Source organism: Semicossyphus pulcher, unplaced genomic scaffold, assembly GCF_022749685.1.
Source record: "Semicossyphus pulcher isolate SPU_LCO1_2020_fin unplaced genomic scaffold, fSemPul1.0.p SCAF_6, whole genome shotgun sequence".
NCBI lineage: Eukaryota > Metazoa > Chordata > Actinopteri > Labriformes > Labridae > Semicossyphus > Semicossyphus pulcher.
The window spans coordinates 31,329,482-31,355,220 of NW_027211737.1; the positions used below are offsets into that span (position 1 = coordinate 31,329,482).

A 25,739-nucleotide genomic window follows, 5' to 3' on the forward strand; every position below is an offset into this window, starting at 1 on the left:
ATGGATGGTGGATGCTCAGCCCTGCATGTGATGTACAGTTTGTTCTGGAAAAGCCTCAGCAGCAGTCACATGATACGGGAGTCACCCTGCTTTTAACTGACACACAAAAAAAATGGTCCCCCATCAGACACACACACACACACACACACACACACACTATTTTCAGACACTGTGATGCTTGTATAAGACCTGAATGAGGTTAGCATGAATACTGAACACCCCCATCTCACATACACACTCTCTCTCTCTTTTGTTGCTATGGTCCCCTGTCTTGACAGCGCTGCACACTGCATTAAAATCTAGGTTAACGGATGTGACATCAGTGCCCTGCCTCCCTGCCCAGCTGTAATCAGTAGTAATCTCTCAAATCCATGTTTGTGGCCCTTTAACAGAACAAATACGCGATCAAAAGGGAATACTGTTAAAAGAAAGATCATCCCTCGAAAATTACCATTATTTCGTCGCTGGAGCTGGGTAGAATGCATTAATTTTGCATCACATGTGCGCTATAACTATTTTATTTTGAAGAAATCCGGAACTTGCCACGTCTGCCCTTTACATTGTTATATAACGTATTTTAGCTAGTAAAATGTTTCGTTTACGTCGATTTTGTAAAAAATATTTAAGTATAGTATATATTTGATTTCATATATCACTTTATTCCCTCAAAAAACAACACTATTTGAAGTTTTGGTGTTTTATTTCTATAAAACCTGTTTTACTTTTGCGGCCTGTACCGGAAGTGCTTTCAACAGTTGCTAACTTGACACTAGTCTAGCTTCCAAATTTCAGACGGCTGATCCACGAGTGTCTTCATCTTGAAAATAATCGATAAAATATTGGAATATTTCAGTTTTGAGAACACCTGGACGTCGCATTTGCCCGCCGCTCAATAATGGCGTCCATTGTTTGCTCCGCTGGAGGGTTTAACTGGTGAAAAACTAAAAGGTAAGACGTTTTAGCTACTGACACAAGCTAACAGGCTAAGCTAGCACTGGCATGCATTGTCGTTTCCCGTTTCCTGGAGGGATTCAATGCGTCTGTGCTTCATGTCTGTGCTTTTATGGCACGATTTTACACCGTATTGGCATATTAACCTACAGACTTACAGTGGGAATGTAGATTAGAATTTTTTTATAACTTTACATTTGTTCGTTTAACTCCTTTAATTGGAAAGTACTTCAAATTTCAGTCTGATAAATTCTTTCTTGATTTCAACTGTTTACTTAACATAAGCCCCTTTAAAACTGAGCATGTTTTGCGTGCAATTAAACTTAAATTTATGATTCACCTATACTTTGAAAATATAAATAGTGTTTCACGTTAGACACTTTCTTTGTATCTGTTCGGCCTTATTAATATAGCCTGAAATAATACCTTTATGTTCGATTATATTACATTGCGTTTGGTCTGCTTGTCTCCTGACAGGAACTGATGGTTAAATTTCAGATTTAAAGTCAAAACTGATTTACAGTTTATCTCTCTAATGCTAGTCTGATATGCTTTTGACTTCGTAAACGACCAACTGAATGTTTTTATGTCACGAAAATGGCATATCAACTATGAATATGTTTAACGCCGATAATTGGGAAATTAATAAATCTCAGTCTCATCCGTTTTTCTTGTTCTCTACTGTTTACTTAACGTAAGCCCATTTAAATCGCAGCATGTTCTGTGTGCATTTTCGTTTAAATCTATTACATAAATATACAAATTATTTTGCAAGTTACAGACTATGCTTACATTTTTTCGGCTTGATTAATGTAGTCTGAAATTGCTTCACATCATAATATATAATATTACATTATATTTGGTCTGACAAGAATTAAAAACAGATTTATTATTAAAAGTGACATTTTTAATCTCTGTTATGCTTGTGTAATGTACATAATAAACCTTAAAGAATCAATACAATATTTATAGGTAAAAAAAAAAATGTATATCAAGATAATTAGATTATTGATTAGATTTTTCTCACTCATTTATGACAGGAAAATGTCCATACTTCTCTGAATGTAGGTAAACAGATGTGAGGATTTTCTCTTTTTTCTCTTTTATGTAGTCCAGCAATTCATTATTGTTTCAACCACTGAATTATCTTCTCAATTAATCATGTGGTTACAAAAAATAATGAAAATAAATGCAAATACACAACCTGATTTTGAATTGACATTATCACAATGCAAAATCATTGGAGGAAAAAAAACCTTTTTCATGTTCCTGATGCACAAAGTGACAAATGGCTTTTTAGTCCCACCGGCAAAACTCATCATGTATGACAAATCAAACAGAACATGCTCACATTTAATATTTGATGCTTTTGCTTGAAAATCATTTGATTATTGAAATAGTTACAATTTAGTAATTTTAGTTTTTAATAGTTAGGCTAATCGTTGCAGCTCTACAAACATGTGACGGTTCCAGCTTCTCCAGTTTGATGTCTTCAGTAAACCGGGTATCTTTGAGTTTCTGACTTTATCTTAAACAAAAAGCAGCTCCAAGAGATCAAATTTGGCTCTGGGAAATTTATATGTCACCTATATAGTTTTTTTGATGATTGATTGAAAAATTTGACAGATTTATTGCTAGTAAAAGTTGCAGTCCTCAAATCCTGTCGTCATCTTTTATGGCGCTTTTTTTCCTTTTTGTCATATGTCGGTGTGTTTGTGGTTTTTGGCTCTTTGTTCCTCTTTTCTAATATTTTTGTTAATGTCAGACATGAAATGCATTTGTTGGTACACTGTGTTGACATCCGGTCCTGTTTACACCTGGTGTTAACATGCATCCTGTGTGAACGGATCACAAGTAGACGGCTTTAAGTCATCACACCTGGCATTAGAATATGTCTCCTGTGATTTCACCGCCCTGCCACATTCACACTCTAAAGCAAATACTACATTTAACATCTGCAATTGTCGATTAACTTATAGATTCTTCTTAAATTAATTGTTTGGTTGTTTGTATAAATTTGGGTAAAATGTCGATCAGTGTTTCCCAAATCCCGAGGTGTTGCTTCAATCCAAAGATATTTAGTTTACTGCCAGGGAGGAGGAAGGACACCTAAAAAAAAATATTCAGAAGTTGAAATCAGATAATTATAAAATTACCAGAAGCAATAAATTATCAAAATAGTCAACAACTTACTGATTCGGCTAATTGTTGCAGCTCTTGTATGTTTTCACATGCTTAGAATGACATGAGAAATAATCAATCAAAAGGACTTTCATGAGGAACAACAAATTATTAAACCAGACAGCAATAACTGGTGTGTGACATGTGCTAAAATGCAGCTTGTTAGTACCAGGTGTAAACAGGTGTAAATGGTTCTGGTGTTTGCAGTAGTATTTGAAAACTTCAGGGCAGATTACCGACCCAATAATACATTTTTAATTTATATGGTCAAATAAATGTTTGAAAATATGACCTATTTTTTCCCTCACTTTTCCTCAGAGTTCGAGGTGATGACTTCAAATGTCTGTGTTGTTTTATCTGACCAACAACCCAAAACCCAAACAAATGAACATGTTCAAATTAATCTAAAATAAAAAGTGTTACAGCTATGGCCTTTATTCTTTTTGCAACAGAGAGCTAAGGCTTCTGTCTTTCTTGTTATCATCGGAGACGGCGTCATGACATTACTTTACATGCTGTTTAAAACATGGCAAAGCGAGGGTAGCAGGGACATTTGCAGTCTGGCCCTGTTTGATTGTCCTTTACATAATGTTTAAATTGTTCTACAATAAAAAACATAATAGCTAGAGCATGACATGCATAACTTACAAATCCGTTTGCACAGATTTGATGCGTTAGAAGATGCTGCATTTTCATTGCAGACTTCTCAGGGTTAATTGAGTGATTCCTTCAGCTCTTAATGTGTCCAGTCACAGTTTCCTCCTGCTCTATTTTTTCAAAACTTTGCCCTCTTCTTGTGTCACAGGTCGACTTGTCGCCTCCCCAGATGTGGCCACTACCTCTGCTGAGACTTCTGTTCATGAACGGCGAGGATGCTCTGACTGGACGGCTGTGGCTCGGCCTGGAGGGATGACAGGACTTTAGCAGACATGGAGACAGGGGAGACACACAGACAGCCATATTCACGTAGTCTAGACTCTCCACATTAAATCCACTCAGGACAAGAGAAAGACTTATTTTTATATTTTTTACTCAGAGCTGTTTTTGTTAGTTATATTAAAGCCATACTGAGCAGCCGGCGTCAGGATGAGCTCCGAGGGCTTTCAGTACCGAGCGCTGTACGACTACAAGAAGGAGCGGGAGGAGGACATCGACCTGCACGTAGGAGACATGCTGCTGGTCACTAAAGGAGCGCTGCTGGCGCTCGGCTGCAGTAACGGAGCTGAGGAGCGGCCGTCAGAGATCGGCTGGCTGCCGGGCTTCAACGAGACCACACAGGTATGACACCACACACACAGGTTAGACAGTCTGGTTAGGTCAGGTTAGAGCTTCACAAAACTACTTAAATATAACAGACGAGTCATAAATATTACCAGGTTATTGCATGAAACAATACACAAAACTTTGTTTGGCAGCAATCCCTCACAGAAGCATTACAAGCAGTCAAAAAAATGTTGAATATCTGTGGCTGTGTGCAAACAAAAAAAAAGTGGTGCTAGATTGAATAAACCATCACCTGGGGGCGAGCACAGGTGCCGCAGCCCGGCGCTCTTTGACAGTAGGCGACTCTGACTAAAAAATAAGATATCGGCACCATTGAGGGAATAACAGGAGGTGGAAAATCTTTTTATTATAAGAAGTGAAATAGAAATCTGTGGAGCTGAAGGATGCTGGAAGATGCAGAGACAACATGTCGTCTGTGTTCTTGCTTTAAAGTTTATTTCACGGCTCTCTCTCTGCCAAGACCAGATTATTACAACATGTGAAATCCTCCTCCAGAGATATTTAAACAGGCTCACTACAGTTTGTAACACATTTTAAGGCAGCAGCCATGTTGGAAATCCGACTGTGGAGCCGCTCAAACTGGACATTTCAGGGCTCTCAGAAATCTTTTGATCAAACAAAAACCTTCTGACATTCAGGCCTGCTTCTTAAATTCTTCAGCGGCGATATTTTGCTTTGAAAAGGTCAAATTTTCCTTTCTTTGTGCTTCTGAAATATTCTGAATTTTATCTGAATCTTTTTGAAAAAGAATCACTGAATGAATCCTTCACGAGTCCCCCACAAGATATTTAAACTTAATTGGACAGCTGTATCAACATCAGAGTATACAGCAGTTAGTTTTGATACATTTCTACAATAATTTTGTCTTTATTGAAGCTGTAAAATGAAATATTCAAACAGTCCAAGAACTAAAAAACCTAAAATATTTAATGTTTCAGGTGAGAAATAAACAAAAGCTTCAGGTTTCACAAATTTTACTTGATTTAAAAGCTGTAACGAGTGGACTCTGATCATTCCCAAAGTCACTGTTTAAGATGTTAAAAAAGTCAGATAATGAAGTGACTGGTCAGCGCGTTGTCGTTAACAAACTCTGTTATCGTCACATTTTAATAATAACATTTAGCAGCGTGTTTTTGCCCCATGTAAATGTTTCTACACCTTTAACTTTTCTCTCCTACTAACAGGAGAAAGGCGACTTCCCGGGGACGTACGTGGAGTTTGTTGGCAGAAAGAGGATGTCCCCGCCCACCCCGAAGCCCCGCCCACCCAGACCGCCGTCTGCAGCGTCAGTGAGGACCGACTCCGAGTCAGAGGGTGAGAATGAAAGCGTCAGTCAGGCTGATGATCCGACATGCAGGTTTACTCTGCCTGCATGTTTGATTCAGACCAGGTCCAGTTTTTGAAAAAAAGACACATTTACATAAACAATTTGATTATATATTAACTATGAGTGACATGCACAGGTCAAAATAATACAGTTCTATTTAATGCAGCTTAAGGGCCCGATCAGACAGAACGCATTTTAGCAGCTGGCGGCTTTTTTGTCATTGTTTTCAATTACAAACTTTTTGCGCGCTGCTTTTGCGTTGCAGAGCGTTTTTCCGCTCTGTGCGCCTCGCGTTTTTGAGGAAACACTCTGAGCGCCTCGAGTTGAAAAAACTTCAAGTCAAAGCAGAAAAGCGGCCGAGGTCATGGGGTCTTTTCTCATTATCCAATCGGATGAAAGGAGAGGCGGGCCTTCGGTCAGTTTACAATATAACGGTTGGTTTAATGGCAGCTATGATTCGGTGGTTGCCTTAACAACAGTAGAAAAAAAGGTGCAGTGAGCTTCTCTTTTTTTTTTTTTAACCGTAGCATTCAACAAAAAAGGCAGAGCGGTGCGCCTCGCGTTTTACAGCCTGCAAAAACGCGCTCTGTGTGATCGACCCCTTAAACTAACTTTGTTTTAAATCTGAATTAATTGCATGATTTTGCAAGAAAATAACTATTATAACAAACTCTGGTCTTCAGAAGGAAAAAAAAAATTAAATCCTGATAAATCACAGCAAATTGTGCGATTCATTAATCAATTACTTTAATTGATCGACAGCCCAACATTTACAAAAATCTTGTTTCAAGGTGTCATGAAAAGCGTGATTCTGCACTGAAGAAGGTGAACTGTTTCCACACTAAAAACTGGCTCAGTGTGACTCACACAGTTTCCTTCAGCTGCTTCCTCAGCAGCAGCTTAATGCACATTCATGCACGCACGCACGCACGCACGCACACACACACACACACACACACACACACACACACACACACACCCACACACACACACACCCACACACACACACCCACACACACACACCAACTTTGTTTGTTTGAATTAGGGGTATTTCTCTCCACTTTGTAGAAACTCAACCACAAGATGGAAAAAAGCACATTATAGAGAAAACCTCAAACACATGCTGCAGATAAAACCAACACGCACACACACACACACGCACACACACGCACGCACACACACACACACACTCTGAGCTGGTGTTTAGTCAGGGTTGTGGTTGCTGACTGAACAGATCTCAGCTCCGTTCTGCTTCCACCAGCCTTACGAGAGAACACAGGAAGTGTGTGCGTCTGATTTACCGTGTGTGTGTGTGTGTGTGTGTGTGTGCGCTTGTTGTTGTTGATGGTACCTGTCTCTGTCACACCACATTTAAAATCCTCTCTGCTTCCTGCTGCGTTCACCCTCTCATATTAAAGCACTTTGAGCCTCTGTTGTAAAGAGTGGTGAAGTCAGTGCAGCTGCTGGATCCTGGAGATGTTTCTCTCCCTGATCTCCTTCCTGTTCATCATCATAAGCTCCCCTCAGATTTAACGCCCTCTGCGTTAATCTGACGGCAGTTTAACACGCAGGTCTTGTTTCTCAACACACACCTGAGTAACGTTTGTGTAAAAGTTCTGACGGCTCGCTCACGAGTCGGACCTGAAACATTTTGCTGACGTTTTAGACTCAAGTCTGAACTGAAAGAGGATTAACAAGAAGGCAGCATGGAGTTTAACATGGAGAGAGAGTGAGATGCTTTTCAGCCAGAAACAGCCTTAAAATTATTACGTTTTAATTCACAATAAATTTGTGTATTTTAAAACCTTTTTTTTTTTTACACATTTCTGGGTCTAAATGACTATTGGGTATAAAATGTTTTGGAATTGAAACAGCTGTTAGATCTCTCCCTTCAAAGCCACCAGACTCCATTGACAAAAACAGGAATTTTACCGTGCAGAACACAGGAGTTGTTGCTCTACTGCTGCCTCGGTTCGTTACTTTGTTGGTGTTATTTTGTGTATTAAATGGTTTATTCTTATCCCACTTAATATTTGGTTAACACATAATTACACAAACATGCGAACCAGTCAAGCTATCAGTGGACCAGCAACTCGCATGTTCTGTGAGGTAAGATTGCTGTTTTTTTTAATGGAGTTTGGTTGCTTTAAAGAGAGCGATGTAACGTCTGTGTGTGGTTAAACAATCATCTCCCTCTGTAACAAAAAGGTCTATCTCTGTAGGGATCCTTTCTGTCATGTTGTCACACACTGAATAACAATCTGAGCCTGTCAGTGGAAACAACAAGAACTTTTAGTGGTCGCACTTTGATCGATCGAGGATTACGTTCCAGCCTGTTTCACTGCTGCTGCCTGAAAAAATCCACTGTACCAATTTGTAATTTCAACCCCAAAATATGTAAAATTAGCAAAAGGAATGACCGTTTTAATTATGTCATTCTTGATTTTATTGGATTAAATCCTAAAATGACAAAAAAGGAGACATTTTCATCACTTTCATCTTTTTTCCTGATCATTCACGGGAGTTTCTTTCACCTCCTCCACGTGTTAGCCTACAGAAATGTTTGAACAGTTTGTGTTTGATGTGTTTGTCTTTAGGCTTCATGTTGCCGGACCTCCCCGAGCAGTTCGGGCCCCCGGACACAGCCCCTCCCCTCCTCAGCAGACTGATGGAGGCCGTAGAGACGAAAGGTAACAAACATAACGGTTGTCACCTTAATCACCACAGAATAAACAGAACTCTCTGGTATTTATGCAAGTTGTCTCCCTTCACGTTGGAACAGTACGGTCATAAAGCTCTTACATTAACGAATCAAAAGGTCCTACACTTGTGAGCCTGGTATCAAGTTTGACTCAAACCTTAACTTGCAAGGATGAACTGATAAGATAAGAAAGGTCATGTTAGTTAGAATTTCCCTCCTCCAAGGTGATAACAGTCCTTCCTTTGTCTGTAGCAATGACTGTTTATAAAGATGGACGATGCGTCTCCACCTCCTCTCATTGTACAGAAGTGAAGCCGAAATACCCCCGAAGTGGGCGCTGGTGACATCTCATCAGAGTCTGTGCAGTAGAGACTGGCAGGTGGAGCTGCTATAACGATGTCCCGCCCCTACCGCTGACCAAAACACACATTTAACTTACCGGAAAAAAGGGCTAACAGCAGCACAGCTTCTTGTGTCGGTCTGAAGCAGATATTCACGCTTATGGAAAGTTCAATGACTGTAGTGTTAGTGTTAGTTACGTCTCCTCTCGCCGTTCCTCCTCTACTCTGCTACTCGGGAACAGAACGCTGCAGGAGCCCCATTTGTCAACAGAGCTGTCAATCATGAGGCCACACCCCCCTTTTTATAGCATCAAATAACTGATTAAAAGTAAACTTGTCAGAAAAATGAACACTTGGACATAAATCAGCATGATAAGAACTAACTATAATGACAGAAACCATGTTGGAGAAAAATGTATTTGATGTTTGATTTTATAGTTTGACTCATGTCCCATCTGTTAACATGGAGGAGGCGGGCTTTATGAGCTATACTGCAGCCAGTCAGCAGGGGGCGACAGAGAGGGTTTGGCTTCACTGTTAGGGAGCTGTCATGTTTTTTTATACAGTCTGGTCTGTACATCCGACCGAACCCCAAATTAATTCAGTTATATGACAGATATCACTAATCAAAGCAGCAAGTCCTCACATGTTAGAAATTCTCATGAGTTGTGTGTTGTTGCTGTGCCGCTGCAGGTCAGGACGGTCCAGGTGTGTATCGCAGTCTGAGCGGAGGAGGGCTGGACACCCGGCAGCTGGCCGACACAGGTGAGGAGTCTTCTTCTACTGTCAGACATGTTTGACTCAGAAGTTTGGCCTTAATTTGATCGACCACTGAGAGAGAGAGAAAGAGCAAGAGCAAACAGGAAGTGGTGAAGGAGAGAGGGGGTTATCACAGTTTAAAGCTGCAGTAGGTAAGATGGAGAAGAGAGCGGACTTTGCTTCATAATATGAAAGATCACAACCTCCAGGTCCCTCCCCCTCTCTCTGTCCTGCCTCCAAAGCCCTCCCCGCAGAGGAGGCTGTCATGCGCGCGCAGGCTAGGAACCGCAGCAACTGAAGGAGCCAGGTATACACTTTGTAAAAACATGAAATGAAAACAACCGCAGCCGTTGTATTTCACCACCAACACTATCGAAGCAGATACACATCAAACCAGCGGAAATCAGTGTTTCTGCTGTGAACGGTAATCTACAGCTAATAAGCAAAACCAGCAGCACTTTGCTAACAGAGACTGTGGAAAAACAGCACCAACGAAGCAAACTGATGTTGTGAACATTTAGCTGTGAGAGCACAGGCACACAGAACTATCAGGAGAAAGTCTGACACGGTCACACCGCCTGGGCACGTCACAGAGATGTGTTCAGCCACTCCGCCATGAAACAACGCTGAACAGCAGCGGGAACAAGCTAACGTTAGCCCGACTGCAACACCAACGTAACACAGCGTCACAGAAACCGCAGACATCTGAGCAATGTGAAACAAATACAGCAGAAATGAAGCTGGGGTAATTACCTGTGGAGCAGAACTGACTAACTCTCAGCTCCCGTAGCTCTCTCCACCTCAGAAACGCCGCTCCGAGCTTTACTCTTGTTTCATTTCTGTCTCGGTCCAACTCTTTCTCTTTAGCTTGCTCCTCCTCATGTCTCTTCTTCGGTGTAACGCTCTTTGTAGTGTCAGCCTCGTTGGCAGTGGAGGGACGGGCAGTTTGTTCATTCCTGGTGGTTGTTTTTAAGCCTTTGTGGACACAAACCGGCTGACGCTGCTCACACTGAAGAAACTGAGCTTGACCGTGTGAGCATGCGCGGAGGAGCGGCGCTGCGCAGCGTGTGATTGACAGCAGCCTGAGAGACTGCTCGGCTCTGATTGGTTGTGTGTTTCGGGAGCGTTAGATTCTTACTAATGCCATCAGGAGCAGTAGGAGGAGCCACAGGAACAGATTATCTCTCTCATTTACTACTGCATGTTTAAAGTGACAGTTTGAGCAAATATGACAAAGTTAGTTTTAATAATGTCACCTACTACAGCTTTAAAGCTTAAATTATACAAAATTAAATCAAAGGAGAAGTAATGCACAGTAACATAACAATGCTCAGAGGGCTTTTAAGGAAGACACCTAACATGAAATTTAAAGCATCTGTGAAGTTTTGCCACAAATTCAGGAGCAGAATTTTCTAATCCACCAGGATCATTGTTATTCTTCACCTGTAACTGCAAACAGTCTTTTTCAAGTCTGGATCCTTTGATGTTTGTTTTCAGACCTGGAGCAGCTGGAGGTGTCCTCGCTGTGTGACGGGGTGGTCCGGTTCCTGCAGGATCTCCCCGGTCCCGTCCTCCCGTCCTCGCTGCAGGCTGACATGATTCAAGCAGTGCAAGGTCAGATTAAAGCCCTCCCCAGCCCTGTCGTGACTAGAGATGTTCAGATTCTGATGCCTTATTAATTGTGGTATCAGGTAGGGATGCACGATGTACTCCGTATCGGCAGATTCTCAAATTCACGTATTGGAAAAGAATAAATGGTATCGGAGCACCTCTAGTCCTGACAAACTTAAACATCCTGTAAGGACGTTTGTAGACTTGATGTTGAACAGTTTTCTCCCCCTCTGTCCATCTGCAGAGGTCCGGGACCTGGAGGACTGCGCTCAGGTGCTGCGGGGGGTGGCCAGCTCTCCGTCCTGCCCGGCCCAGTACGGCCTGACCCTGCTCAGCGTGGTCCGGCACCTGGCCCGGCTCTGTCTGCACGGATCCAGGAACCAGCTGAGCCCCCGAAACGTGGCAGAGAGCTTCAGCCCGCTGCTGTTCAGACAGACTACAGGGTCCGTAACACATACACACATGCACACACACACTTGTCTTTCTATACATGTCAGGACCCCTATCGACATAATGTTTTACCTAAGCAGCCCTTTACCCCTCAAGACGCAGCACAACACCCTTTAACACCGTCTTTCTCTCTAGCCCAGGGGTCTCCAACCCTGCTCCTGGAGAGCTTCCCTCCTGCATGTTCTAGGTTTCTCCGTACTCTAACACACCTGATTCAAATGTTTTTCTCATTATCCATCCCCTGAGATGATTCAGTTGTTTGATAACGAGCAGATCATTCAAATCAGGTGTGTTAGAGTACGGAGAAACTTAAAACACATGCAGGAAGGTAGCTCTGCAGGAGCAGGGTTGGAGACCCCTGCTCTAGCTGCTTTCCCACTGGTCCAAAAACCCGCTAACACCGGCTTTTTTGCTGAGTGGGAAAGGCTACAATCAGCATTCAGACCCGGGTCAAAGGAATCCGCAGTAGACCCGGGTAATTATCGACTTGCCTCCGATCAGCCTTGATGGGAACACAAAACCTGTGTCGACACGCTAATCTCCGCCTTTCCGGCGTGATGCTATGCTCCGTCGGTAACTTCTGTGACTCTTCGTCATCTCGGCTACAAATTCCGCCCGTCTCCGTCCGAGCAGCGTCTGAACATCGTTCCAAATTTGTCTGCACCGAGTTTGATAAACAGACTGAATGAGTAACAGATACAATAAAGACCTAACCACCGTAACATCTTCACTGGTTACTAACCCTGTCTCTGGCGCGTTTATGACGTCAGACGGTGACGCAGCTGAAAGAGACCGACAGGAATATACTTCACTGGCAATGGGAAAACAGACGATCAGCATCGTTTAGCAGGTCTTCACGGGTCTGAAAAATCTGATTTCGTTGGGAAAGGGGTATCTGTCTGTCTGTCTGTCTGTCTGTGTGTGTGTGTGATGCTGTTGCTGACTGTGACTCTCTGTTCCTGTGCAGGTCTGAGTCCAGTTTGGATCCTCTGGTTCAGGTCCTGGAGGTTCTGATTACCAGCGAGCTCAACATGAACCAGGCTGCACCAGGTACGTGTGTGTCTGAGTTTATACGTGTAACTGTATTAATCATATCCTTCCGAAATCCTTATTCATAGCTGGTCAGGTGTGTCAGGATGATTCAGAGCCGTTTTCTGCTGCTTTAAATCCTCCATGATCGCTTTCAGTTCCTCTAGCAGCCGTGAAGCAGCGTCACACTGGATCTGTGTCACTCTCACAAGTCACAGCTGTTGCTCAATCTGAAGGGTTCAGTGTGAGATGTTTCCACATGAGATCATGGAGGGGCAGATGAACACATGTAGTGTGCTCATTGGTACTGTGGCTTTCTTTAAATGGTCATTTTTACTATTGATAAAGCTGCTCCAGTGATTGAAGCTCGGTTTCTCTAATTTAAAGTCTCGCTTCTTCTGTTTCAAGCGTCCTCAGCTCTGTTATTCTGCTTTTTTTGTCATATATAGTAATTTTTGTGTCTATAATGGAGCTAATCAATGTTGAAATTATTAGCCATGTTAGCTGCATGGCTAAAGGGATGAAAGTGGAAGTTGATGCAACATTTCGGTCGAGACGAAACACTGAATGCGTTTCCTCTAGCGTCTTCACAATCTTTAACTTTGTTTAGAGAAATATCTCAACAACTGTTGGACAGATCTTCATCAAACCTTCCCTCTGGATGAACTGTAATAACACTTGAATCCTTGAGGCATGTTGTGATAGAAGGCCGAAGCATCAGAAGGATCCATGGAGTTCCTCGTTCGTCAGAGCGTCCTCCTAACAGTAGAGCGTCCCGACGCCTGACTGTAGTTTGTCCAAAATGTTGATGTCACTTAAGAAAGCTGACTTCTTTGTAAAGCATGATCTCGCTAATGTAGATTCACGGGGATGCAGACCCTTCAGACAACTGCTGTTTTGTCCCTGTAATTGCCGAATGATGGAGACGCTAGTGCACAAGTGTAGAAGCCCACAGCAGCTCAGGTTGTATTTAAGTCTACCTGTCGTCTCATCTCCGAAGCCTAAGATTGTGATCGCCTCGGTTGTGTGTTGACTGTTGATTAACAGCTAAACAATATCATGTAAAGAGGCTTAACTTGGCTGATGAACATGTTCAATGTTATAGTAAGCAGCAGCCACTGGGGCTGAAAAACAAAGTGCCAAAAGTGCAGCTCCTCGAGTGGCCACTAGATGAGTCAAACGAAATATATATATGTCAAGTTATTAGGGGCGTGGCTGCTTTAAGTGACAGGTGCTGCTAGCTGTCTGCTAGGTGTCACCTCAGCTAACCCAGTCACTGAATTTGACGCCTCGTTTGTGTTGTTGAGGCCTTTTGGGGGATCAAATATTGGACCATTGAATAGAATAGAATAGAATATCTTTATTGTCATTGTACATGTACAACGAAATTGAGTGCAATCCTTATGTAACTTAAGAGCTAACTAGCAGGTATCCACGTCTGCCCTATCTTTACCTGCTTGTTAGCTCAGCTTGTTTACCTTCTAATTAACCAGCTGACAAATTTGCATTAGGGATAAACTGTCTAACTTTGATAGTTCAACATATGCTAACTCCTCGCTTCTCTCCAGCTCCACCCTCTCGTCCAAATTTGGTCACTTCTGTATAAAAAAAAAACAAGATGGTGACGTAAAAAATGCAAACTGGAGGCTTGAAAATAGCAGTCCACTTTCTAGTGGTTGATGTCACTGTTTACTTACAATTCATACAGTCAATGCATTCTATATGCTATACATGTTAGCATTGTCATTGTGAGCGGGTTAGCATTTAGCTAAAGTAACACTGTTTCTATGTGCAGCCTCACAAAGCTGTTAGCATGGCTGCAGACTCTTGGTGTGGTTGACATTTAACTAATAGAAATTATGGACACATAATTACATATTCTGTCAGTCACTCATTCATCCATTCACCCGGTCAGGCTGTGAGTCAGTGTGTTCACCAGTCACTCGGTCAGACTGAAACGATGACATCATCCATCCACACAGTGAAAGATGCAGCAGAGGAGAAGAGGGGAGGGGAGGGGGGTGTTGCCTCGGTGATATCACTGCCATCGCAGGATTGGCTGGGGGCAACAGTGATGTCACACATCTCCAAGCTGCTCTCCTGAGCTTTGAACCGAGGCTGGTGCTCAGAGAGGGAGAGAGACGGAGAGAAAGTTGCGTCGTTTTAAATCTTCAACACTGAAGACGACTGCAGATTTGGATAAATGCGGAGAGAAATCCTCCTCCGGGCTGTAGGTTTCTCTGTGGATGAGTCTCAGCTGAGATGAAAGTGTGAAAGATCTGCCAGCAGGTGCAGAGAGAGAGCAGAAACAGACGATATCCTGCTGCTTTTATTTATCCGTGCATCTTTAAAATAAAGTGACAATCGAAAAAAGACGGCTCAGTTCGGAGAATGTAGGCCGGACCTGTTTCCTTCCAGATGACGTCAGTTTTTTCGGGGCAGAATCGGAGCGCTGGGCTGTAGGCAGGACGTCATGAGATCCAGAACAGAAGGATCCGGGTTCGGTTTCACCTCTGAAGTGTTGCTGAGGTGTGTGAAGGTTTAGAGGCAGACATGGAGCGAGAGGAGGGAGGCAGGGCCGAGGCCGAGCCGGTCAGAGGACGAGACAAGATCCTGTGCTACATTAACATGCAGAGTCCAGGTAGGAGCTAAGACCTGAACCTGGAGCAACACCCGGTGGGATATGATGTGGGTTTGCTGCTGTTTGTCCAGATCACATGTTTCTTTGATAACTTATGATTCAAACATCTGCATTTGAACGGTATGTTAAGATGTGGGCACTACTCTACAGATTTTGGGTTAAAAATTACACGATAGATTGCGTTAGCCTGCAGCCACGAAGCAGGCAGCGATTCAATTGTTTGGGGCAAATGCTCCTGATCAAAGTACGTCCGCTTAAAGTTCTTGTGTTATCCGCTGAAAGGCTCAGATTGTTTTTATTATAGTGTAATAAGTGTTATTAAGTGTCTGACTGGGTTTTGTCTGATTTTTTTTTTTTTTTACCAGAAACAGCTATTACATCGCTCTCTTCTAGCCACCAGACTCCATTAAGAAAAACACTCATTTTAACTCAAAGACAATTGTATTTGCTGGTCGACCTCTGCCTTAACTGGTTAATTTGTTCGTTGTTTAAAACGGTTAGTTTGGGTTCAACACAATTTGTCTTGGATCCAAACTAACCGTTGAGTCACACAATAACACAAAGAAACAAACTGGTCGAGGCAGCAGTAGACCAGCAACCCCCATAGTCTTTGAGGTAAAATTGCTGTTTTTCTTAATGGAGTCTGGTGGCTGCGAAGAGAGCGATTTAACAGCTTTTTCTGGTTAAGAAAATCATCTTCCTCTGTAAAAGGTCTGTCTCTGTAGGGATCCTTTCTGTAATGTTATCAGACACTTAGAATAGAACTTTTAGTGGACGCACTTTGGTTCGCCGCATTTGCCCCAAAGGATGACATTGCAGCCATCAGAGCCTGTTTTGTGGCTGCTGCTAATGCAATCAACTGGAGAAGTTTCAAAACTTCTTGTAGTTTTTTATAAGTCATTAAGAACCCAAAATATGTAACAATACTGCCCACATTTAAAATCCCATCCAAATGCAGATATAATTTGAATCATACGTTATCAAAGAAGCATTTCTGTTGCATTTAAGCATCTTTATGTGATCCGTCAGCGGAGGAAACTCAGTTCTTCATTGCAGTTAGTATATTTAGTTCCTCTTGTCGTTGTTCGGTCTGTTTACGTTGGTGAATTGAAGTTTTCTTTCACACTTTAGTGGTTTGTTCACACTGTCAGAGGAAGGGGACTGATTTCTGGTTCCTGTTTCTTCTACATCATTAAGTGTCCGTCTGTCCGTCACATTCTTGTGAACGCGATATATCAGTAAGGCCAGGAGGGAATGTCTTCAAATTAGGCACATTTAAGCTGACTCATTTATTCTCAAATGAGCCGGTCTGGTTTAGGGAGGATTTCCTGTTGCTGTTCCTGCCCTTACCCTTGCGTCACCAAACACTGCACCTGTCGCTTTACAACAGGTAGCCAGCGGGCTAACTAGCTACTGGCTTGGTTTAAAGATAATTTGTTTCAAGGCCCCTTTAGTTATTTTTAACATTTGTAACATAGCTATTTGATTGAGTTGAAAAAGTGAATTGAATTGGTGCGCAGTGAATGTCGGGATACGTTTGGGCTGCGAAGGATGCACCCGATGGATCCTTTGTGGCTGCACCTGAAGGAGCCTTTGAAAGGGAACAGCCTTCGACACACTGCTGTGACGCAATCGGCCTTAAAATACATCCTTCGAAGGATGCAGCCCCTGAATATGGACACAGCTTTAGACTCGGGCATCAAGATTTTGGTGGTGAAAGGGCAAAGGTCAAGGGCACTGTGACCTCGACGTCTTCCCAATAACTGGCAGGTTTTAATTTTATTTTCATCTGATTCGTTGTTGTTTTTTGTCCATCTGTGAGAGCGATGCCATCCGTAAATGATAGTTTCTGCTGTCATGAGAAGGGCCGATCACATGTCCTGCAGAGAAACACAGAGAGCGAGGCGTTCTGTGGTGTTGTATCTCTCCTGCACACGATCGTTCTGTCACCTCTCCTGTTAATTTTAGGCCTTTTATGCTGTTGTTTTGTTTTAAGGTTAAATAGTCTTTAAAATACTTCAGATATACAATATGTCCCCGTCCTGTGGCACAGTTACCCTGTCATTCTGTAGGAAACACTGATGCATGTTTGGTGAAACGTGACTGGTCTGCAGAGGCATTAGACCGTGAGGACGTTTATCAAACTGCCACAGACAGACAAGAGAAGATAGAACTTTATTAATCCTGTAGTAAATTTGAGGTTAATACAGTTCTATCTTATTTTATCTTTTATGTAGTCGTTTAATAACTGTAACATTGATTGTATTCAGACGTATGTTGTGATGCAGAGATTTATAATCAGCTGAATCTGCAGCTCCTCTCTGCTTTACGGAGCTTTAAAGTTACAGCTGATTTTTTTAGCTGATATTGTTCTCCTTCATTCTTTGTGCTCTCATCACGTTGTTTTACTTTACTGTGCTGTACACCTCCTGCTCATCAGCAAACAGCACACTGACACAGGTAGCGGCTCGCTCACGAACGTAGAGGAGCATTTAGCAGCTAAAGATTTCTAACAGGAGGTGGTGGAGACCAAAAATGAGCTGAAAGAGAATATTAGACTTACGTTCATTAGATGAACACAAACACATTAAAGCTCTGTTCAATAGGAGTTCAATATATCGACTTAAAGGTCGTTTCCACGGACACAAGTAGACGAAACAATTGATTATTGCCGTTAAAACTTGGTGTGGAACTTCTACGGTGTTGAGACCAATATTTTTGCAAACTTTATCAATATTTGAATGTTAAAAACTTTACTAAACAAATGTATCGGGACAATATTTGTTTCACATAACCTCTTAATAATAAACAAATAAACATATGAGACTCCTAAAATTGTTTCTTAAAGATTGAATTCAAAGTATATTACATTTTATACGTCAACAGAACTAGAAGTGGTAAATGGTTTTTACACTACATGTCAAATTCACACACTGATGCCAGAGGCTGCTAAAGTGTCCAACTGTCAGTCATCACACCAGCAGCGATTTGGGGTTCAGTGCCCAAGGAGGGGATTGAACCACCGAACTTCCGATTGTAAGAGGACCAACTCTACCACTGAGACACGGCTGCCCCAGAAAATCACATCCGTCCCTAACCTTAGTGTCTCTCTCTGTCTTTGTTGCAGCGTTGCCTCCTAAACCCGTCAAATCTTCAACTCCGGTGGCCGCCAGCAGTTTTAACAACAGTATTTCTCTGCAGGACGCAGAGTGGTACTGGGGAGACATCTCCAGGTAACACACGCACACAAATCAAGGATGAAAGTTCAACAAATATATCCAAACCAAGGCTTAAATAACAGTTTGTGCACAACAGAAGAGCGGTATTTAACACCACATAACACAGTTATAGCCTGAGCTGGTTTTGGATGTTGTTCCCCAGATGGACCTTTTGTAAATACAAACACCTTAAACAATAAAAAGAGACAAACTTAAAGCTCTCAGGTTGTCAAAGACTAAAACTGAATAACGAGCAGAAGATTCAGTCATGTCGTCATTTTCACACAGTTTCATCCTCGGTCCAAAATGACTCCAGTCTGGATCACGTTCTTACAAAATTGCTGCAGCTGATAAATGAAGTGAGAGCCTGTAGTCACACAATTAAATGTGATGGTGTTATAATGTGTGTGTGTGTGTGTGTGTGTGTGTGTGTGTGTGTGTGTGTGTGTGCGTGTGCGTGTGTGTGTGTGTAGAGAGGAGGTGAATGAGAAGCTGAGAGACACAGCTGACGGTACGTTTCTGGTCCGAGATGCCTCCACCAAGATGCACGGAGACTACACTCTGACTCTCAGGTAAATCACCTTTCTGTTTGTACTGCAGTACTCATCATGTAGTACTTTTACTACCTTAAAGTACCTGACACTGCTGTAGTTTTACTGCTGGGCCTCGTGTCCACATAGCACCCTTTTTATGGCAGAAAAGCGCTGGCTGGGCGCTGGAGAGAGCTGGGATGAAACGCTTGTGCGGTGAGAGAAAAAAAATGCTACGCACGCGGGTTTTGTTTCTATGACAACAATAAGTTTAACTAACTACACTGCTAACAGCAAGCTCACAACGTGTAATTCGATAAAAGCACAACACTGAGCAGTAGTGATGTAAGTACTCATATCGGTACTCGGTATCGGCAAGTGCCCAAATGTAAGTACTTGTTCTTGGCCTGTATCGGTGCATCCCTGCTTAGCAGAAACATTTAGCGTCCGGCCGATCTGCTCCCACAAACGGGCTTCTTGGTCTCTATTGTGACACATTTTGTTTGTCAGTGTAGCTCCGGTAAACAGAAACGGCTAAAATGAGTTGCTCCTCCGTGATTGGTCGTAACCAGGGCGACGAGTGGAGCCCCATATGATTGGTTGCCAGAAAAAAAGCGGTGGTGGCGACACGAGCACCTTTCTGTTCAGAGGTTTTCAACTCGAGGCGCTCGGAGCAGCCGCACAGAAAGGGCAGAGCGCTCTGAAAAAAGACGCGTGATGCAGCGCTTTTTCTCGAGGCGGCCACAAACGCACTGTCCTCATCAACTGAAAAAAGACGCTGGCACTACGTGGACACGCGGCCTTACACGTCATCCACACAAAGCTGAGAGAACGTATGTACTATTGCTAACATAAGGTTATAAATGCCTGACTTTAACTTGTAATGGAGTATTAACACACTGCTGTGTTGGTACTTTCACCTTAGAAATTAAATTTATGTTTGGGATGTGATTCTGTCCGCTGATTTGGTTTTATGAACGATTATTCTGTGATCCCCTTCAGGAAAGGAGGCAACAACAAACTGATAAAGATCTTCCACCGGGAGGGGAAGTACGGCTTCTCCGACCCGCTGACCTTCAGCTCGGTGGTCGAGCTCATCAACCATTACCGCCACGAGTCCCTCGCTCAGTACAACCCCAAACTGGACGTCAAGCTGCTCTACCCGGTCTCCAAACATCAGCAGGTCTGTAGACTGTGTGACGGTTAGCTGGTTTTCAGACTGTTGTGTTGTCTGATTGGACACATTGTTGATGATGATGTTGTTGTTTATCTTCAGGACCAGGTGGTGAAGGAGGACAGTATTGAAGCTGTGGGGAAGAAGCTCCACGAGTATCACCTGCAGTACCAGGAGAAGAACCGAGAGTACGACAGGCTGTACGAGGAGTACACCCGGACCTCACAGGTACAGTAACACACACTACACAACACGCTTCGATAACTGTGGTGGAGTGATCTCACACCAAGCCGGTATCGGTGTTAACAGGCACTAAGTGAGTTTCAGCTCGTTGTAGTAACAGACGTAAACACCAGATGGCGCCTCATCACTCGCTGTGGGTTCGACCGTCAGCAGGACGAGATGTGTCAGCAAAGAACTAGAGATGAAATACAACTGATTCGTCTTTGCCTCCTCCCTCCTCAACTCGTCGCCCTCCTCCCCCTGTTCCTCCTTACTCCTTTTCTTCTTCGTCTTTCTCCTCCACCTCCTCCCTCTTCACCTCTTTCTCCTCCTTTTCCCCCCCATTCTTTTCCTCTCCCTCTTCTTCCCCCTCCTCTTTCTCCTCTTTGTCCTCCTTCTCCTCGTCCTCCTTCCTCCTCTTCCTCCCCCTCCTCATCCTGTTCTTCCTTGTTCTCCTCCTGCTCCACCTCCTCATCTTCCCCCCCCTCCTTCTTCTCTTCCTCTTTTTTCTCCTCCCCTTCTTCCTCCTCCTCTTTCTCTTTTCCCCCCTTTACTTCCTCTTCCCCCTCCTCTTCGTCATCCTCCTTCTCTTCCTCTCTATCCTCTTTCTTCTCTTCTTCCTCCTCCTTCTCCTCTCCTCCTCCCCTTCCCCCTCCTCTTCATTCTCCTCCTATTTGTCATCCTCGTCCTCCTTTTCCCTCTTCTTCCTCCTTCTCCTCCTTCTTTCTCTTCCCTTCTTCTTCCTCCTGTTCCTCCTGTTCCTCCTCTACTTGCTTTTATTCGTCCACCTCCTGTTCCTACCCCTCCTCTTTCTCTTTCTCCTCCCCACTCCCCACTCCACTTCCTCTTTTCCTTTTCCTCCTCCTCCTCCTCCTCCTCCTCCTCTTCCTCCCTCAGGAGATCCAGATGAAGAGGACGGCCATCGAGGCATTTAACGAGACCATAAAGATTTTCGAGGAGCAGTGTCAGACTCAGGAGCGATTCAGTAAAGAGTACATCGAGAAGTTTCGCCGAGAGGGCAACGACAAGGAGATCCAGAGGTAGGCTGATTTTACACACACACACACACACACACACACACACACACACACACACACACACACACACACAGACATGAGTTAAGGTTTAGGTAAGACAGAACATCAAATAAAATGTCTTCCTCTCTTTCCAAAGGATCATGGAGAACTACGACAAGCTGAAGTCTCGGATCAGTGAGATCGTGGACAGTAAGCGACACCTGGAGGTGGACCTGAAGAAGCAGGCGGCCGACTACAGAGAGATCGACAAGAAGATGAACAGCATCAAACCGGACCTGATCCAGCTCCGCAAGACCAGGGACCAGTACCTCATGTAAGAAACACACACGCAGGAACACACACAGGTCACGATTCAGACACATACTAACTGTGTGCTTTGTTTTTGTCAGGTGGCTGACTCAGAAGGGAGTCCGTCAGAGGAAACTGAACGAGTGGCTCGGCCTGAAGAACGAAACCACAGAGGAGTAAGTTTGTGTCTTAAACTCTACATGTGTGTCTGAACCATTGACTTACATAAAGATGGACGCCGCGTCTCCTCTTGTTATAAAAAGTAAAGTCAAACCCCCCTCGGAGCAGGCGCTGCCATCCTGCTCATTAGTATCCAGAGTGCGTGCAGTAGAGATCGGCTAGTGGAGCCGCAGTACTGACATCCCCCCCTTCCTCTACCCGACACACACCTTTACCTTGTGTCCTTGGCGTGTTGGAGCCCTCAGGTGTCCTTGGCGTGTTGGAGCCCTCAGGTGTCCTTGGCGTGTTGGAGCCCTCAGGTGGGCTCAGTCTGCAGCAGAACAGCTTCTTGTGTTGGTCTGAAGCAGATATTCACGCTTATGGAAAGTTCAATGACTGTAGTGTTAGTGTTAGTTACGTCTCCTCTCGCCATTCCTCCTCTACTCTGCTACTCAGGAACAGAACGCTGCAGGAGCCCCATTTGTCAACAGGGCTGTCAATCATGAGGTCACACCCCCTTTTTATGACATCAAATAACTATTTAAAAGTAAAAAATGAACACTTGGACATAAATCAGCATGATAAGAACTAACTATAATGACAGAAACCATGTTTGTAAAAATGTATTTTGATTTTATAGTCTGACTCATGTCCCATCTGTTAACATGGAGGAGGCGGGCTTTATGAGCTATACTGCAGCCAGTCAGCAGGGGGCGACAGAGAGGGTTTGAGCTGTCATGTCGGCCATCTTTTTAAACAGTCTCTGATGTGGATCTTTTAAGCCTCTGTGATTTAGAATAATCCTAACTTTGGCGCCCCCCAGTGGTAGCAGATAGAACAAGACAAGCAGTGCACCTCACTGATCCTCTGAGGGAAAACTTGTAATTTAAAAGAAGAGGACTAGAAACAAAAATAGAAACTATATAACAGCAAGCAGTGCTCATACATTGTCTCTGTGTTCCCCTCCCCTTCTCTCTTTCAGTGAATACAGCATGGTGGAGGATGAGGAGGACCTTCCTCACCATGACGAGCGACTGTGGCGTCTGGGGAACATCAACCGCAACCAGGCGGAGTCTCTGCTCCGAGGGAAGAGGGACGGGACCTTCCTGGTCCGAGACAGCAGCAAGCCGGGCTGCTACGCTGCCTGCTCTGTGGTGTAAGTTTCCCCTCTCTCTTTCTGCCTATTTACCCGACATCCTTTCTGTAATGTTGTCAGGCACTTCACAACAATCTGAGCCTGTCAGTGGAAACAACAAGAACTTTTAGTGGACGAGATTGGCCACATTTAGACCCATTAATATGTGAAAATAAGGTCCAAGTTTTAAACAAAATGACTAATTCTGTTTCAAAGTCAGGAAGTTGTTGCGTCTAACAAACGCTGTATGGCTCTGTGGTCTCATCGTATCTGACTCTCTGACTCTCTGTCTCTCTCTCTCTCTCTCTCTCTCTCTGTCTCTCTCTCTCTCTCTCTCTCTCTCTCAGGGTGGACGGGGAGGTGAAACACTGTGTCATCAACAAGACGAGCACCGGTTATGGTTTCGCCGAGCCTTACAACCTGTACAACTCTCTGAAGGAGCTGGTGCTGCACTACCAGCACACCTCGCTGGTCCAACACAACGACTCGCTCAACGTCACGCTGGCCTTCCCCGTCTACAGCCAGCAGAGACGGTGACCTGCCTGCTTCCTCTGCATTCAGAACGGCACTTTGAAGCAGCAGCAGCAGCGGACCTCGTTTACACACTCGACCCAAAACACGAGCGAAACACGGCTCACCAACAGAGTCTCTCTTTACAGACCAGAACACGGCTGCTCTGCTGTCCTGGTGCTGCAGATCTAAAACATGTGCACAAACCAGCACAGTGGAGATGAAGCTTTATGATGACTACAATGATTTTTACATCTTCAACACCATATTTTACTGTGGAAGTCGTCACGCGGAGCTTTAACTTCCTGTCAGGAGAAACGACTGACAATACTGTTCAGGTGTCTGAAGATGAACTGCAGTTTAATGTCTTCAGATATGAGGGCACACTTCAGGTCAGGATCACATGGGAACCTTTCTGTATCGACCTTCTGTCTTCTAATAGTCGCTACAACAGGAAGAGCCGACGGGTTCAGAGGGTGTGAGAGGCGTTCAGGAAACAAAAGGAGTTTCTGTCCATCTAAAAAAACATTTCAGTCCATCATGAAAGAGTTGTAAGGTCTTAAAGATCTTAAAAATACTTAAAATGCTTCTTCTGTCATGTCTCCAACACGGCCTCGTTTCCTCTTTTTATTGCCGTCAAGTGAAGCTTCCATGATCTCCTTCAATCAGTCACATGATCCTGACAGCTTCTCAATCTCTCTTCAAAAAGTAACTCAACCATAAATCCACTGTTTGTAAGTCGGTGGATCCCGGTTCCATTTTATGACCATTTTTTTCCAAGCAGCAAAAACAGGATGTTAATTTGAAGGTTTAATTTCATCAGATTTATTTAAAGGTGCAGAGTTTGAAAAGACGCTTCAGGCTCGTTCAGAAAAGCGTCCCATGTGATCACGACCTCAGCGTGTCTTTGATTTCTATTTCCTATTTTTCTGCTGGTGAACGCACATTGTTTTGTCTCATGGAGGTCAGAGGTCACTAAACTGAGGTCTTAAAATGACGGATTCTTCCTTTAATCATGAACTGCTGGTCCAGCACGCTTCAACAGGATGATGTCAAAGGCAACATGGCGGACAATCCAGAGAGACTTTTCCTTGTGAACACTGTGAGCGACGCTGAACGAGGTTCAAAATGAGGGCGACTCGACTGACTCGCATCTTCATATCAGGAGGGAAAAACGTGCATCATCCAAAGACTCGAAACACCCCCTCCCAAATAAACCCCCCATCAGCAGTGTTTCTCCAGGTCCTGTATCTTCAGGTTTGTTCGTTTGCAGAGTGCTGTTTAATTTGGCCGAACCGACGGACAAATCTTCAATCTTTCATTTCAATAGATGTCTGACAGCACAAAGAGTTCCTCGTGCTTCTTCAAAACTCTAAAAATTCAGGAATGAGGAGAAACTGGATCTTTCCGGATGTGCTCAAAGGATTTTTCCGGAGGAGGAGTTTTCCGGACATAAAGCAGCTTGGAAACGTTCACTCAGCAGATGTAAAGTGATAAAAATCTGAATCATGATTTTTGTCTTCATGGATTATTTACCTTTTTTCCTTTTTGTGCATTAAGACGATCTTTCAAGAGAAACCAGGTACAGGAGTCGGAAGCATCACATCCGTGGTCATGCTAAGTTTAAAGTCGAGCTTTTTCCACAGTTTGGATCAGTTTGTCCTGAATTTTCAAACTCCTTTTTTCTTGTTAAACAGCTGCTGGACTTATTATTCTTATTCCACCGAGGTTCTTGTTTAACAGGTGAACACAAACACAAACCTGTAATATTAAACAAGACGTGATGAGAAGTGAATTGTTCGGCAACTGATGAATAAAACATCCTCAGAAATGATCGTGTCGCTGTTCTTGTGTCGAGTGGAGAGAAAGTTCTGTATGTGTGAAAGCATTTAAACTGCGAAAGCATCTCCGCGTTTTGTTTTGTTATCCAGGAAATCTTCTGAAATCTGAGGGTGAAAAGACACATTCATCCTCGGACGTTTCCTCCACTTCTTCCATAAAGTGTAAGTGATTATAGATTGGTCTGCCGTGCGTTTCATGCAGACATTTTTGTATTTCAGATTTGTTTCAAGAAAACATCGTTTTTTTGTTAAAATTGCATTTAATCAAAGCGAGACAGCAGTTTATTTGAACATGGCCACAATTTAAAGTTCTTCTGCTCGTGCTTATTTTCATAATCAAATAACCTGCA

The 25,739-nt window shown here is 43.5% G+C and overlaps 1 protein-coding gene across 2 annotated transcripts; it reads left to right on the top strand.

Annotated features, from left to right (window-relative positions):
* The first annotated feature begins 773 nt into the window (after nt 1-773).
* On the top strand, nt 774-25,370 carry LOC138609862 (phosphatidylinositol 3-kinase regulatory subunit alpha-like). Of its 2 annotated transcripts, XM_069682532.1 has the most exons (17): nt 774-948; nt 3,938-4,410; nt 5,601-5,730; nt 8,341-8,433; nt 9,479-9,550; nt 11,042-11,158; nt 11,400-11,598; nt 12,573-12,655; nt 18,403-18,508; nt 18,967-19,065; nt 20,026-20,206; nt 20,300-20,425; nt 21,317-21,459; nt 21,593-21,769; nt 21,846-21,920; nt 22,886-23,059; nt 23,386-25,370. In XM_069682532.1, exons 2-17 carry the CDS (start codon nt 4,219-4,221, stop codon nt 23,573-23,575), a joined length of 2,157 nt encoding a protein of 718 aa, XP_069538633.1. In that variant the 5' UTR covers nt 774-948; nt 3,938-4,218; the 3' UTR covers nt 23,576-25,370. The 2 variants fall into 2 exon arrangements, with proteins under 2 accessions (XP_069538633.1, XP_069538634.1); XM_069682533.1 differs by lacking the exons at nt 774-948; nt 3,938-4,410; nt 5,601-5,730; ... (3 more) ...; nt 11,400-11,598; nt 12,573-12,655 and adding an exon at nt 14,945-15,275.
* Nucleotides 25,371-25,739: the final 369 nt, after the last annotated feature.